This window comes from Chlamydotis macqueenii, chromosome 24 (assembly GCF_036417535.1).
Source record: "Chlamydotis macqueenii isolate bChlMac1 chromosome 24, bChlMac1.mat, whole genome shotgun sequence".
Lineage (NCBI taxonomy): Eukaryota > Metazoa > Chordata > Aves > Otidiformes > Otididae > Chlamydotis > Chlamydotis macqueenii.
The window spans coordinates 217102-234365 of NC_141579.1; the positions used below are offsets into that span (position 1 = coordinate 217102).

Here is a 17264-nt window from a genome sequence, read left to right on the forward strand (position 1 = left end):
GAAAGTGGCTGCATGGTCCAAAAAGCTGAGTTTTATTTACCCTATTTTATTTGTCTGTGGCGTGTTACACCATTGCATTAAATTTTTCCAGCTGAGTTGGAGGCTGCTACATACCGGCTTTGTCAGGAGAGGGCACTGAGACATCGCAAACGAATGCCATCAGTTAACCGCCCCAGCCCATCTCCCAGAAATCATCCCTAACTGCCGAAGTTACCCCAAAAAAGTATATAGAGCACCAAAATAGTGTGGAAAAAAAGAAAATCTCTAAAGCCAGCAAGATGACTGCATGGGCCACAGATGCTCTCACCAGTTGTTGACTTGCAAGAGGGTCAAGTTGGTTTGGGCGGCGATTTGCCTCTTCTCATCCTCTGTAGGGTAGGGATGCTGGAAAAGAAAAAAAAAAAAAAGACAGCAGCAAAATGGCATCCCTGTGTGCAAAATGGTAGCCCTAAGTTTAAAAAAAAACAAAACCAAAACCTTTTTTTTCAGTTTCTCACCCCAAATTTGGTGGCTTCTTGCATTTGCAAGAGGCAAGGCTTGAGGGTGGTATCTGAGAGCATCAGTTTCCCTGGTGTCCTTAGGGCTTTTCCAAGACTTTCCATCCAAGGCTTTTCCTTGAAGGAATTTTTTTTTTTTTTTTTTTTTAGTTTTAGTGATTTTCTAGTAATAGTTTTTGGTAAAGGTGGAATTTGAGCTTCAAAACCCCCTGTCACCCATAATGCTCCTTGTCAGATACATCGATAAAACACCTCAAAACATCTGCACTGGGAGATGACCAGAACTCAAAGCTTCCCAACCATGCTAAAATCCTCCTTTCCAACCTCAAAAATAAAATAATTTTCAAACCAGTCCCGCAGGTAATTTTTTGGAGCTCCAGGCCAGCACCAGCATTGATTGACATGATTTGTTTCCCCCAAAATAGCATGATTTCCTTGACAAAACCACCCAAAGCCATGGGATGCAGGAGGCTCCTGTCCCACTGAGGCCTCAGAAGTGGTTAAAAATTACTCTTTTTAGCAAAAGTATCAATTTTTGGCATATGATTTCCAGCATTCCTTCTTCCTGCTGGTCCTACAAAACTCCCAAACCCAAGAAAATTATAAGCATCAATGCCTATTAGGTTAAAAACGGCATCATTTATGATGCCAGATGGAGAAATCTCAGGAAGAATCCCAAGCATCTTCTGACCATAAGGACTAGGCTGAGAGCAGAGGTCCAACCATCCAGTAGAAGAACAATTTATTTTTATTTTTCGATCCAGTTTTGGAAGTTTCAAACCATGGGGTTCTCCTGGCACCTGGGAGAAAATTGTTCTTTGGTTTTTGGTCTTCCAAATTCTTTTTCTGCAGTCCAGGCCTCAAAATGCATGGGAGATGCACAACACAGCTTGGGATGGCAGCCCAACAGAGCAATGCTCTGGTCCTCAATGCAATAAATCCAAAATCTCCCATTAAAAAAAAGGCTGGAAAGTTCCCAACCAACTGTCCTGGGTCATGTTTTACCCCAGGCTGCTTCTTGGAGCTGTTAGTTTCCATCTTGCTGCTGGAGTCTCTCAACTTCCTGGAGACCCTCGTGTGACCCTCGTGCAACCCTCTGCAAACCAGTTTCCGAGTTGTTTCTTGACCAAATTATTGAGGAAAAAAGATTTTTGTTTTTAGCTTTTCGCCTTTCTTCTAGCCCTGCTGATGGGAGAGTAATCTTCTTGCCCAGTTGCATCCTCTGAGCTCCCTCCATCAACCTACATCTTCAACCCCCAAAATGACTTTGTAATTCTGTATGCTGACTGATTGCTGATGTGCTACAACCATACCTGTGGGGTGACTTTCACACCCCGGCTTGCTGGAAAAGGGTATTTTGGAGCTGTTAACTGGAAAAAAATGCTCCATCAGCCATCCGCAATAATTTGTGGAAGTCCCCCTCTGGTTTTGTTTGCGTCTTCAGGCGTTAAAATATTTTTACCACCTGCAGTGAAAACGGTCATCCCCAAAATACTCCTGATGTAAAAACAAAGCCATGTTGTGCCTCTGAATATAAATTCAGACAAACCACCACCTTGATCTGTTCGGTTCTGGGGTTTTTTGCCTTTTTTCCGCAGCTTTGCAGCATGTTTTGGTGGCTGCGGTGCTCACCATGAGATGCTGGAAGAGCCATGAGCGCATGATGTTGGTGGCGTGTTTGGGCAGGACGCCCCGCTTGTTCTTGGACTTCTTGTCCTCCCCGTCGAGGAGGGAGGTGAGATCCAGGTTCACCTGCCAGGGGAGAGGAATGAGGAGAGAATTGACTAAAACCAGTGACTGGCAACCCAAAAACCAAGAAAAAAACAACCCCAAAAATGAGCAAAACCAACCAAAAATGGGAGTGGGGCAAGTGCAAAAAACAAACACTTGCAGTGAGTGTCCAAAATGCATCTCTTCCCCCAAAAAATGCATTAAATTAAATTATTTATTTATTTATTTTTACCAATGCTTTGCAACATGGGCTGCTTCTCCCTGTGACAACACAGGCACAACTGGGGAGTGTCGTGCTGATGCCATGTCGTGGTTTTGTTAGTAAGGGGGGGGCCTAAGGTGGTAGCTTCTGTAGTAAACTGCTAGAAGTCGCTCCCCTTTGTTCAGGGCACTCGGCCGGGCCTAGGGCGGACCTGCTGCTGGCCAAGGCCGAGCCGATTGGTAGCGGAATGTCCCGTGATAACGCCTCTGTGATAACGTATTCAAATAGGGGAAAACAGAAAAAAAAAAGAGAGAAGAGAAGATGTGAAGAAGCTGAGCGGGGACAGAGGCACAGAGGGGGAGGCGCAGGCCTCATGGGCCTTGCAGGCCTCACCCTCTGGCCTCTCGCCAGGCAGCCGACTGGGCCCGACTCGGTCCAGCCCGGCTGCAAGAAGTGGAAAGGAGATGAGAAGTGAATAAGATGTGAAAAAAGATCCTGAGAGACATCTACCAGCCTGTTGTGAGGAACGGCTGCAGATGCCAAGGTCAGTTCAGAAGGAGGGGGAGGAGTAATGCGGCTCCTGGCCAAGATTCCCCTGCAGCCTGTGGTGACGACCATGGTGGAGCAGGTTGTCCCCCTGCAGCCCATGGAGGTCCACGGAGGGGCAGAGATCCACTTGGAGCCCGTGAAGGACCCCGTAGTACCGGGGGAGGTGGATGCCTGAAGGCAGCTGTGGCCCGTGGAGGGCCCGCTGGGACAGCCGTACTGGAGGGACTGCACCCCGTGGAAGAGATGACCCACGCTGGAGCAGTTCCACAAAGGACTGTGGCGTAGGGGTGGGACCCCACAACGGAGCAGGGGAGGAATGTGAGGAGTTCTTCCCCCGACCATGAAGCAGCGGCGTGAAACAACGTATGATGAACTGACTGCAACCCCCATTCCCTCTTCCCCCCTGTGCCGCTCGGGAGGGGAAGGTAGTAGAGATAATGTTAAGCTCGGGAAGAGGGAGGGGTGGAGGGAGGTTATCTTGTTCTCTGTCTCATTGTCCTGCTGTTTGTAGTAATAAATGAATAGTTTTTCCCAAGTCGAGTCTGTTTTGCCCGTGATGGTAACTTTAAGGATTTCTCCCTGTCCTTATCTCAAACCTCGAGCCGTTTTTCCTTATATTTTCTCTCCCTGTTCTCTCGGAGGGTGGGGGGAGTGAGAGAGAAACTGCGTAGTCTGGTCCTGATCAGGGCTGAACTACGACATGCCACAACAGTTTTCAGTGCGCAATTAAGGGGGAAAAACACTTTTCTCTTAAAAAAACACAAAAAAAACCCACAGAAAAGGTGACTTTCTAAACCTGAAGTTAAAACTCTGCCCCTCATTAACTCCTAGCAAATTTGGGATCCTCACCCAGCGGATTCCCACCACGAGGACAAACATGCCCATTGATTGAAAAATAAAAAAATTAAAAATAAACATCTTGCTGCAAGATAAGTTTTAATGAGGTTATGGGAACTGAACTGAAATCTCAATGCTTGAGTTAAAAAGGGATTTTTTTTTATTATTTTTTTTTTTCCCCCCCAGCTCTTCATCAAAACACTTCTCCTGGATGAATTAAACATCAGGCCAGTAGGTCCCTGTGATTCCCTTGGGCTCCAGCTGAATAAATCACGCCGGCAGTGCAGGAAGAGCATCCGGAGGTGCTTGTCTGGAGCTCTCTCCCTGCCCTGATATTCTCTGCGCGTGTGTTTTTCCCACCATGGAGGGCTTTGCTGCAAGATTTAAGCCTGCAACAGTGAGATATTAAAGAAAGAAATTTTAAAAAGCATTGTGCAGGCAATAAAACCTACCAGGGGGGTGCCATCCGCTTCCAAAACGCCCTTTTTTTTTTTTTTTTTTTTTTAAAAGGCTCCTGAAATTAAATTGGGGCTTTTCAGAAAAAAAATTTGCATGGGAAGATTTTTACCGATTTGTCCCCGGGAAACAGCATAGCAGAAATCGACGGGTTTTTTCCCAAATTCCTGAGGAATGAGGATTTGGAAGAGATCACGGGCAACACAGCCAACGGGCACAGCAAGTTGTCCTTATAAATCCATTTCTACCCCAAACCTTCTACCTTATCGCAAGAATGCAGCCACACGGGGAGACCCCGTGTAGTTACTTGCAATGACAAAATATGGAATAAAACCAGAGGAAATGGCTAAAAAATACCCCCAAATCTATACAACCAGGAAAAAAAAAAGCCTTTCTCATGAATGGTGTGATTGTCATACTGGACAGGCGATGCTGGTGATCCCAGATCCATAATATTATAGCAATAATGTATAATATAATATAACATAATATGATATAATATTAATAATATATAATATAATATAATACCATAGAATATAATATATTGTATATTATATAATATAATATATAATAAATATCATGTCACATCCTATCATATTCTATATATTATCTTTTATATGCTATATATTATAATATTAGATAATGTCACAATAATAAGCATTACTATAATTTGTTAGGTTGTTGCTATAATTTGTTAGGTATCCCAAAGGCACCCAGCAGATGGATTTAATAAATGTTTCTTGCTAATTAAAAATGTAGGCCATGCCAAGGGTTGAATTTATGGAGAAACTGGGGTTTTTGCTTGCTGTAGCAGTGCAAAATATCACGGAAAATGGAATTTTGAGGTGGGACAGTCTTACCTGGGCGCTGGGGATCTGCAGGGCACTGGGGGCGATGGCTTGGGTGAGGACCTGGCCCGTCACCATTGTCACGGGCTGGTACAAGGCTCCACCTATGGAAAAAAAGGCTCGTGGGGGTACTGAACCCCTAAATTCCTACCCCTTCCTGGGAGCTTCCCCTGTAGTCCCTACCCGGCACGGTAGGCGAGCTGCTGCTGGCACTCATGGCCAAGTTGCCCGGCGGTAGTGCAGCTGCCGGCACCACGATGCCCGGCGGTGGGTTGGAGGCAGGCGGCAGTGCCGCTGGTGAGCTCTGCAGCATCTCCTGCGGAAAAAAAAATATTAAAACCACGCACTTTAACACATGGCAGGAGCATGCAAGGTTTTCATTTTCTCCCTCCGATAAATTTGCCGCATTGCCTATTTTTTTTTCTCTAGTGGTTCAACAGGCAAAATTGCAGAAAAAGGGATTTTTCAGTTTGTTGCAATTGCCAAAAAAAAGATGGAAAAATAAGGATTTACACTTAGGAAAGTTCCCAGTTTGCATCTTCCTCAAACTCATCCTCTTTGTGCAGCCACTATTTCCCATAAGGAAAAAGGAGAGAAAAAGAAAGAGTATGAGAGACAAGAAGGAATTTCTTCAATCTTCGTCTTCTTTCTATAAATTTCCTTTTTTTTTTGGTGCTTTAACTAGAAAGGGATGAAGAAGCATTTGCTAAAAGCCAAGGCACACATCACAGTTTCCCCTTGCCAGAATAATAGTAAAATAATGAAAATAGTAATAACTCAATTTTGAACCATTCCTTGCAGCTTTAAGCTAAATTCTTCCAAAAATTGGCAATTTTTTTAGCCAAAAGCTCTAATCTTATTATCAGCCCCAGCTCTGGAGCAGCTTTTTGCATGCAAGCAGCAATTGGAAAAAGCCCAAACTGAATGATTATTGGAGTATTTCATGCAACATTTTGGGTAGGGAACGGTGCTGCGATTGAGGATATGGGTGATGTACCACAGCCTCCAGATTGGTGCGATTTTTGTGCGTTATGGCAATAATATTTAGAAAATTATAATTTCAAAATAAGCCCAAGATAACTATATATCTCTAATTTGCCTAGCTGTAATGGAAATAGAACTGCACTCGTTTCGTGCAATAAGAATATTTTTTTCCCCTTTTCTACCCATTTTCCCATTCTGCATCACTTCCTTGGTATCTAGCTAGTTCTCAATTGTTGAACAAAATTGTTGAACAACACAGGGGATTTTTTCACCTTTTTACTCCATTTCCCTTCATTTTTATGCATTTCTTCAAGAAAACTATTACTTGGTTTAAGAAAAGAGGATTTATCTGGACTAGCGACGTGCAACGACCGGAAAAGGTGACTACACAAATGTGGTCCGAGTTGGAAAAAACTGTAACTTTTCTTTTCCTTGCAATAAAACTGTAGACATGGCAATTTGAACACACAAACCAATCAATTTTACATCACGAGATGATGCAGGTGCATTGTTTGGCGGGGAGTTAGCATATCGCTGTGTCCATGTCAATGCATTTCTTATTACTGAGGGGAAAAAAAAGACATTTTTGGTGCTTTTTTTTTTGCTTTTCCTCCTTACATTCATGCTTCTATCAGCTTTGTCCCCATCAGTCACCATCGAATTGTGCAGAGATCACAAGTAAACTCCGATCTCCCTGCATGCTTTTGCTGCATTTTCCCCTTCCGTGATGCCAAACCCAAAATGTTGCAACCAATGCCTCTGTCGTGTTATCTTCTTCCTCTCCATTGATGATCTGAATATTATTTATCTGGAAAATTTGCTGCAATTGCTGTGAATTTTTGCTTTGCCTTCCAGACATGCCTTTTCATAGCTAAATTAATTTTTAAAACACAAATATACCCACAAAATACTTGCACTTTTAAAAATACTCTTTCCCCATCGCCAGCCTTTTGGAGGAAATGGTTCTGGATTTGAAAAATGAGGATTTCTCAGCATACAGAAAGCAGAAATCAGTTGCTTTTGCATGCATTTGGATTTGACTTTTGCTAAGCATGTGGCTAACAAGCACAGAGGAAATATTCCTATAAAACCAAATGTGGTCCTTGGAGAACCTCAAAAGCAGTCAGATGTGGCCAGGGGCAACCAGAGAGTTAGACCAGTCTGGGGATCTCCAGGTGTCCTCTCCTGCCTCGTTTTTCCAGGATTCCTCCAAAAGAATGGCATCCAGACGATCGGTTTTGGACGTGCATGGGGAAGAAATAATTTGGGATATCACAAAGTGGGAATAAGAAACTTCCATTTCCAGGTATAGTGATCAAAGCCAGCTTCAGAAGCGCTTTATGATGACAAAAAATGCAATTTTTTTTGGTTGTGTAGAGGAGAATTGTCCCAAAACAACAGCTCAGCAACATCCAAAAAGGCAGAATATTGGTAATTATTAGAAAAAGATATGAAAGAAATTAATGGTGTTTCTGCAACATCAATGTGAAAACAAGGGTATCCAACGCAAGTGGAGGCTCTACCTTAACATAAATATATAGATACCTCCAAGAAGACTTTTAAAATATATTTTGCATAGTAATTGCCTTGGATCACAAATGCCAGCCAAATTATATTATGCTTGTGATTTTGCTGCAGTGGAGAATGTTTTATATTTTAGGACTCAAAGAAGTTGAAATGTTTCCAGCAATTTTGAAACTTGAGTGTAAAAAAATGCAGCACTAGGTGTCTCTGCAGATCTACATCTCGGCACTGACCTTCCCTGGTTCTACGGCAAAATGCAGTTTCTCTGAATTAAAAGTCACTTTAATGAAGAAAAAGACCTGGTACATATTACACTGCACAAAAAAAAATTTCCTTTGTCACAATAAGGCGAGTGTCAAAGACCAAGTGCTAAAATGTAAATAAGTGCTAAAATTCAGCGCTACTTAAGCTGATGTCCTTCCCCTTGTGCTTTATGATACAGTAATTTGGTTTTAGGTGGCACATATGCATAAAAATTTCTATCCCAACCTAACTTTGTCAGCTTTATTTGTGCTTGAGTAAAGCTGGGGAAAACTGGAGTTAGTTGGAGAAAAAAGAAACCTATGAGTTTGCCCAGAAAGAGTTGGCCAAACTCGAACTCATAGAATCACAGAATGGTTTGAATTGGAAGGGACCTTCAAAGCCCACCCAGTCCAACCCCGCTGCAAGAAGCAGGGACATCTCCAACCAGATCAGGTTGCTCACAGCCCCATCCAACCTGGCCTGGAATGTTTCCAGGGATGGGGCATCCACCACCTCTCTGGGTGACCTGGGACAGTGCTCTACAACCCTCAGAGTAAAACATTTTTTCCTAATATCTGATCTGAATCTACCTCCCTCTATTTTGAAACCGTTACCCCTTGTCCTGTCACACCAGGCCCTGCTGAAGAGTCTCTCCCCACCTTTCCTGCAGCCCCCTTTGGGCACTGGGAGGCCGCTCTCAGGTCTCCCCGGAGCCTCCTCTTCTCCAGGCTGAACAGCCCCAGCTCTCTCAGCCTGGCCTCACAGCAGAGCTGCTCCAGCCCTCCCAGCATCTGCGTGGCCTCCTCTGGACCCTCTCCAACCGGTCCATGTCCTTCTGATGCTGGGGGCTCCAGAACTGGACACAGTACTCCAGGTGGGGTCTCACCAGGGCAGAGTAGAGGGGCAGAATCACCTCCCTCGACCTGCTGGCCACGCTGCTGGGGATGCAGCCCAGGATGCAGTTGGCCTTCTGGGCCACAAGTGCACATTGCCGGCTTATGCTGAGCTTCTCATCCACTAATCACACTCAAGTCCTTCTCCTCAGGGCTGCTCTCCATCCATTCTCCTCCCAGCCTGGATTTGTGCCTGGGATTGCCACGACCCAGGTGCAGGACCTTGCACTTGGCCTAGTTGAACTCCATGAGGTTGGCACGGGCCCACCTCTCCAGCCTGTCCAGGTCCCTCTGGATGGCATCCCTCCCTTCCAGCGTGTTGATGGCACCACACAGCTTGGTGTTGTCGGCGAATTTGCTGAGGGTGCACTCTATGCCACTGTCTGTGCCGCCGACAAAGATGTTGAACATGGCCAGGCTCAACACGGACCTCTGAGGGACGCCACTCGTGTCCACTTGGACATCAAGCCATTGATCACCACTCCCTGAGTGTCGCCATCTAGCCAACTCCTTATCCATCGAGTGGTCCGTCCATCAAACCCATGCCTCTCCAGTTTAGAGAGAAGGATGTCGTGCGGGACTGTGTCAAAAGCCTTGCACAATTCCAGGTACATGATATCCGTTGCTCATCCCTTGTCCACCGATGCTGTCACCCTGTCACAGAAGGCCACCAAATTGATCAGGCACGATCTGCCCTTCGCGAAGCCATGTTGGCTGTCACCACCTCCTTGCTCTCCATGTGCCTTAGCATGGTTTCCAGGAGAATCTGCTCTGTGACCTTGCCAGGCACAGAGGTGAGGCTGACCGGCCTGGAGTTGCCTGGGTCTTCCTTGTTTCCCTTTTTAGAAATGGGGGTTATGTTCCCTCTCTTACAGTCATCGGGGACCTCACCAGACCGCCACGACTTCTCAAACACAATGGCCAGCGGCTTGGCAACTTCATCCGCCAGTTCCCTCAGGACCCGCAAATGCACTTCATCAGGTCCCATGGACTTGTGCACCTTCAGGTTCCTCAGATGCTCCCAAACCTGCTCTTCCAGTCCAGTGGGCGGTTCTTCATCCTCCCAGTCCCAGCTTGTGCCTTCCACAGCTTGGGTGGCGAGACAAGAGCCCTTATCAGTGAAGACTGATGCAAAAAAGTCATTGAGTACCTCAGCCTTCTCCATGTCCCGGGTAACCAGGTCACCCGTTTCCTTCCAGAGGGGACCTACATTCTCCCTGGACCTTCTTTTGTCCCCTACATACCTATAGAAGCCTTGTGTGTTGTTTTGGACATCCCTGGCCAGATTCAACTCCGTCAGGGCTTTAGCCTTCCTCACCTGATCCCTGGCCACTCGCACAGCCTCTTTATAGTCCTCCCAGGCTACCTGTCCCCGCTTCCACCTTCTATAGGCTTCCTTCTTTACTTTCAGTTGGTCCAGGAGCTCCTTGCTCATCCACACAGGCCTCCTCACCTTTTTGCCTGACTTGTTCTTCATCGGGATGCATCACTGCCAAGCCTTGATTCATAGGGCTCCTTCATGAATGGATGGGTGGATGGATGGAGATGAAAAAATAGTTGGCTTTAAATAACAGAGACATCTAGGCCTGTCCACAGGGTAAACTTGGATAAATTAAGATCTACAGAGAAGTACTGCATGGCATCAGGCAAACCCAACCATCAGCCTCCAACGATTAGCAAGATGAGGAGGAAGACAAGAAGAAGAAATGCTGTCCTGAAAATGCACATATAAACATTGACAATTGGCTGCAATTCTTGCACTAAATGAGAGCTGAAAAATGCAAGATTTTATCCAATTCGAACATCCCTGGCAATGCTGTGATTTCCAATATGATTGGCTTCCTAGTGGTTTTTTTCTTGCAAGTGAGGTCAACTGGAGAGCAGTCAGGGCCACTTTGATGTCAAAGGGAAGTTGAAATGATTTACTTTAAGTATTGGGTTAAATTGGCTTCTCCCCGCTGCTCCATGCAACAAGCATCTCCCCTCTCCTATCCTTATCTGAAAAACTAAAAAAAATTCATTAAATGGAGGGAGTTTAAAAGGATCTGATGAGGACTCAAGGGACAGGAATGAAGCCAAGTGAAAAGCAACCAAGAAAAATGGAAGAAGGGGATGATGGATTTGCAGGCCAAAGAGGCTAAAACTGCTCTGCCAATTGAAGTGGAGCACAACATGAGAAAGTGATGGAGAAAACAGGGTAGAAAAGTGTCTCTAAGGAAATGAAGGTTCAAGGAAGGCTCAACACATAGGAAAACCCCCTAACTTTTCACCTAGACTTGGCCAATGCCAGGAGTCATCCCCAGACTTGGTAACATGAGAAGATTTCAGCAACAGTCAAAACACCTGTTTGGGTGCTCTCTCATCTTCCTGTCGCTTCCAGGCTGTCCTGGTTCTGGCTAGGATAGAGTTAATATTCACCTGAGCTGGGTGGAGAACTGAAGCTGGTAGCCCCTATGGCTGGGATTATTAACTAATTAGCTAACATCTGGGGTTAATTTACCCAAATTAGCCCAAGGGCTATTTCATCCCATCTGCCATCATGCTAAGTGTATCAGTGAGGAGGGTGCTGAGGGGAGTTGCCTGCTACTTGGAAGAAACTGGCTGTGGAGATTTGTGGTGAGCCATTATACTGTATTTATTTTCCATCTCTGTTTTGCTTTCTTCAGCTCTCTGGAGCATCCCCAGTCCTTAAATCTCAACTGACGGACATAGAGTATTTCCACCCTTTTTTTTTTTTTTTTTTTTTTTTTTTTAAGCCTTATCCATGCAAACTCAAGTCTACTCCATGAGTCAAAGCACTGAGGCACTTGATGTTGTTTAGTTGGATAATTAGAAAAAAATTGCCATTGTATCGTCATCCTCATCCAATGACCAGATGAGATGGTGTTACCTTCTGGTCTAGCACCATTAATATTTTGGCTCCTATTGCCTGCTGAAAATCTCTTCGTCGCTGAGCCAGCATTTCCCCTTCCAGCTGGGTCTTTCCTGAGTGAGTTTCCATTTATTTAGCAACTACCTCCAAATCCTCACTTGAATTTCTCAACTTTAGAGTCTTGCTGAGAAAGGAAACATCAACAGCTCTGGGTTTGCCAGGATCAGAGGCTCTTGGTACCTCTCCATGGGCCTGATTATTTTCCAAAGACTTGTGCTAATTTTCTGATACGATCCCCACCTCTTTGTGAAGCACTAAATCCTCATTACTTTTCCTGACCGATGCATTCTAATTAGATCAACACTTTAAAAAAAAAAAAAGAAAAGGAGAAAAAAAATCACAATAGCCACAGGACGGCTTTCCATCTCATTAACTCCCCCACTTATTATTTTCATGAAAATTACTGATAAAAAACGCGCATCTCCATTTGCTGGGAGCGGGAGCTTCGTCGGCTCATATCTTAACATCTCTCTCATCACCCGGGATGCGAGCTGTTGCCATGGTGACGCACAATAATAGAAACTAATAAATTACAAACGAGATGCTCGTTGAGCAATTATTGTTCTCTTTTATGCAAGTGTCTTGCTAATTTTGATCATAAGGAATGCTACCATAAAGCAGCGAAGGGATAATAAGTCTATTTCTAGAGATTATTAGAAAATAGAGAGAAGGTGGTTTTTTTTGTTTTTTTTTTTAGATCAATGATTAAGTGGTTTGGTGCTTTCAGGAAACCTAAAGAAGAAATAAAACTTTATGGGGGGGTTTTTCCCTGCCCACGCTGGGGGAAGAAAGTGATTGCAAGCATTGGGAACTTCAAACTCTGCAGCACTTGGAGTTGGCTGAGCTGCTAAAATAATATTTTTTTTCCTTTCCGCCAACCTAAAAATGCCCTGAAAAGCCCCCCAAAAGCTGTCTTCTTTTGGGGGAGAATCTCAAGAGCTGCCTGTGAACACCTTGGCTTATTTTGAATTGGCTACAGTTATTTCTGGTGGGATTGTGCAACCCCTAATTTAATTTTCCCCAAACCAAAATCCTGTACCTGAGAGTGAAATCCATAAGGGACACACAACGTTGCATCAAGGAAGTTTTCTGGGATGCAACCAGCCAGCATTTATTCCCTGCACTGCAAATTCACATGAAAACCCCAACCCATGGGCAACTTTTTTTTCCCAAATATTAAGTTTAAAATTCCTTATTTTGTCCCAAAAGCCACCAGGTGCAGCCACTTCAGTTGATATTTCCGCAGTTCTTGGACATCTCCTTGTACTTTCCCACTGTGCTTGAGGCACCAAATATTTCCTTCTCCCAACTAAAACCCAAATTATGCAAAAAAAAAAAAAAAAAAAAAAAAGGCAAGGTGAAAATGTTGATCATGCTGGGGGAGAGCTGCAAGATGTGATGGGGAAAAAAAGGAGCAATGAAGCCAAAAAGGATTATCTGAGACCCAAAAATCCATTGAGTTGCCTTGAAACAAAGACAAGAATGGGGAAAAAGGAAGCGGTGGAGAAAATCATGGTGTTTCTGTCCCTTCCACCAGCATATAGTATTTTTTAATTTAAAAAATACAAATTTCTTGTCAATTTTCCCACATGCTTTCATGGCCTCTGCAATTCCTTACCCCACATTTCATTGCTGCAACATAAGAGTTTAGGGGAAGTCCTTGTTTCTCCCTTTTGCAGAGACACAAACACTGGGTTTGCACCCCAGCAAAACCCATGAAAAAAAAAAGCCATGAAAAAAACACTTCAAAAAGAAAAAAAAATTGCTGCAGAATCATTTATTGCACCGTATGCACAAGATATGGGTTATTTTTAATTATTTTCCTCATTTGGGGATGGTTTTTGATGAATTTCCAGGCGGCCACAAGAGTCGTGGAGCAACCCCCAAACCTCATTGGCCCAACTTGCCCATTGGCCAAGGTGCAACGATGGGGATTACAGGTGATTATGAAGGTGTTACCTGGGGGTGGAGGCTGATGGAGGAGGGGTTGGGGGAGTAGGGCCCCCCCAGATCGTTCCTGAGTAGGTTATCGCTGTGCATCTTGGTTTTGAGGCAGGTGATGTAGCGGTTGCAAAAGTCCTTGCACAACTCGTTGACCTTCTCCAGCTCCAGAAGGTGGATGCGCAGCACCTGGATTGCCTTCACCATCTACACAAGGACACAATGGCAGAATTAAAATCACTTTTTTCCTCGACACATTGAAAAAAAAAAACCAGTAAATCACTTAAATGCATTTCCTTTCTAAACAAACCAAAAAAAGGGAAAAAACCCAAGATTCTTACCCAAAACCCATCCCAGAGCCCACCTCTCTGCACCTCCACATTTCTTTTCCCTCCCCATCAATCATACCTCTGAAATCCCAAGAGGCGAAAATTCACAAAATTCACCGTTGCCTTCATGGGTATTGCTCCCCGTGCCCAGAAAAAGTCCAAGTCAAAGCCCTGACTGTCAAAAAGTGTTTGCTTATTCTCTGGAGGCCACTTCTAACAAGATTATGGGGCTGCAACTCTGCTGTAAGCTGTTGCTGGTGCAAAGCCTGGGCCTCATTAAAACGTACCCCATAAATGTTAAAAAATTTACACATAAAACATTCCTCTCGCCAAGCTGAAACCTTAAGTTTTACAGCTGCCATTTGAAATCTTGCATAATATATAAAATTTCAGCTATTCACTCCGGGGCAATAAATCCAGTTTTATGTAACAAAGCGTCTTTGCATTTCAAAGGGTGTTTTTAACTTGCAAATTTTAGTGGTCATCTTTACAAACTGTGAGTCACCACGTTTGGGAAACTTCCCGAAAAATCCAGGGCCAAACTGAGGTGGCGGCTTCACGATGCAGTTAGTGAATTTTTGGTTGGCAAACAACAAGGATGATAGGTTGTGGCTGGAAAAAAATAAATTTTTTTGCTTTTTTGGGTGCTTTTTTTTTTTTTTTTCCTCTTTTTTTCTTCCTCTGCAGTTGGCACAAGCAAAGCACAAGGTGGAGGCATCACGCCCCAAGTCTCCGCATCCTCCCAGGGCTCAGCGGCCATGAAAGTCAATATTCAAGGGCAAAGGCAAGAAGACCTGACACATATATGTATAAAAAATAAATCTCTCAATTATCTCAGCTCATTTGCTTAGGGTCTCATTTTATGTCCCTGCTCCGCTGCACCGTATATCTGTCCGGATAAAGAGTTACAGTCCGATGGCGTACGTGCACGGGGTTGTAAAAAATACAGATGCTGAATTAATTGACTGTGTGGCACTCGGCAGCTGATTGAGTTGATAATGGTGAGATCTGACCTTTTTCTAATTTCTAATTATGTGCATCTTGGTGGTGAGGAATACATGACTCTTATTCTAATGATAGCTAGTGCCACTGGTCTTTTCATCCCTCCTTTGCCATCGCTGATTTCTGGGGAATTAGTGGTACTGAAGAAAAAAAAAAACCAAACAAAAATAAGCATAAAAAGGACAATGGAAATACGGAAAAAATGTCTGCTCGGGAACAGGTTGAAATGGTGAGTTTTGGGCACTGCAAGATTTCTTCATCCAAAATTCCCTCCAGCTGGTGCTTCCCACCAACAGTAACGGTCCTTCTTCAGCATCACATTAACCATCTCCTCTGTCTTAATGAAGGACAGCCACACTGAGCGACTTGGATGGCTTTTGGACAAGTTTTGGGCATTAAATTAGAATATATACATACAGATATGTCCTACAAATAAGGCAAAAATACATATATATATAAAATTTAAATATATCTGGTGCTATGAGGCCATCCATGGGATCAATGCATATCTTCACAGACAAATTTCACCTCAGCTCCAAGAGTTGCTCCCAAACAGGACACTTATGGCCCAAAAACATGATTGGTGTGGGGTTTTTTTGAAGAAACCACCCAAACCCACTGAAAATAGCCTCCATGGACACACATGTCCCGCACTGACCATTTGCTGGAGATGTTTCACCTTGATATATGTAGGAATAGATTTTCGTCCCCCAAAATTTTAGAATTTTTTTTTTAGCTTCAGGTGGCTTTATCCTCTTGCTAAGTTGTTGCACTCATTTTTATCTAATTTAATGTGATGGGCTTTTTTTGGTGCACCTCAACATTCAATATGTATTCAGTTCCAAAACTGAAATAATATAAAATGTTACTTTTTTGGCTATTCATCCCAAAGCAATTCCTGTTCTTGGCTATAAGACATGGCAAAATGACCCATAATTTTTTGGTTTAGGGGTGTCACAAAACTCTTCTCCACAAACTGAAATTGGGCACAAAAGACACAGGATTTTAATTCATCTTGAAACTGTTTCTTGCATTTTTAGGAAAGGAGTAGTTTTTTGCATTGGGATGAACATTGCTCATTCTTCTTCCTTTCATGATAGGTTGTTGGACAAACTAATCTCCTTGATATCTCCAATATTTGGAAAAAGCTGAATTGCCTGATTTTGCTTCTTTTCCAGGATGGAAATCCCTCTGCAACACATGCCAGGGGGCACACCATCCCTCATGGAAGGTGTTTTACTATTTGCATTGTCAGAAACGGGTAAAATTGCCTCTTTTGGCATTAAAAGTCTGCTGGTGGAGCTCTGGGAGGGTGCACCAGGATGGTGCCATGGACCTGCCCACCCACATTCTTGCCATGGAGACCACATATGTCCAGGCTTCCTGGACAAAATAATGGGATTTAGGGTTGTTTCCAAGGAGTCTCCTGAGATGTCTTCCAGCCGCAATGGATGTGGTAGGAAATTTGGGTTGCTGTGACAAGGAAGTCACCAAAAATGGTCCAAAGTGTCCCAAATCACTGATACACATAACCACTTTTGGAAAAAGCTCTTATTTTGCCTTGTTTCTAGGACAAGAGCTGGCCATCACACTTGAAACAAGGTGGTGCCAGACAAGAAGGCAGACACTATTGCATGTTGCACCAAAGAGCAGCATTTCCTGCAGAGATTGCAAGTTTTGGGGCTCAGACCAGCCACTGATCTCAACTGTTTCCAGGAAGTGCGTTGACTCCATGGCCTTTGTGTGGGAAAAATAGCCAAAAATTGGGCAAGGGTTTGTTCTCACAGGCAATCTTATGGAAAAGGTCTCAGAGAAGGTCATGGAGAAGGTCTTGCAAGGTCTATGCAGAATATTGCCAAGATGGCCACCACTACAAAGGGACCTCCAAGACATTGCCCAAGGTGGTAGATCTCCATAATTTGTTCCTCATCCTCTACCCTCTCCCCATATTGCAAAAACCATCCACCAAGCCTCTACCAGGTTGTCCAGCTCTGGGTCATCGCTGAAGAAGGGCTTGTGCTCCTGCTCCTGCTGGTGGACAAAGTTTTCAATGTCGACATCAAAGCTGGCTGAGGTGATGCACTCAGAGCCCTGCGTCGCCTGCTCGCACTTCTCAAAGAGGAGGGTCAGCAGCGGGAAGAGTGGGTGCCTGCAGAGGACAAAGGAGACCCCCCCATAACCCCCATTGTTTTAGGTCCTCTGTCCATTTTTACCCCACGCCATCCATCCGTTCCCTCCCAGCCTGCAAGAGCCTGGTGGTGCAAAACCCACTCCCAAGTCAATGCTGGAAGTGCTC

The 17264-nt window shown here is 44.2% G+C and overlaps 1 protein-coding gene across 4 annotated transcripts in view; it reads right to left on the reverse strand.

Annotated features, from left to right (window-relative positions):
- Window positions 1–17264, reverse strand: part of PKNOX2 (PBX/knotted 1 homeobox 2) — a 96952-nt gene that overhangs the window by 3166 nt on the left and 76522 nt on the right. For all 4 annotated transcript variants that reach the window (XM_086766293.1, XM_086766290.1, XM_086766291.1 and 1 more), the window contains 6 exons: window positions 16946–17117; window positions 13656–13844; window positions 5304–5436; window positions 5133–5224; window positions 2130–2249; window positions 308–384 (listed from right to left, as the gene is read on the reverse strand). In XM_086766293.1, the coding sequence (XP_086622419.1) occupies window positions 308–384; window positions 2130–2249; window positions 5133–5224; window positions 5304–5436; window positions 13656–13844; window positions 16946–17117 (783 nt within the window). The remainder of the gene's footprint in view (window positions 1–307; window positions 385–2129; window positions 2250–5132; window positions 5225–5303; window positions 5437–13655; window positions 13845–16945; window positions 17118–17264) is intronic.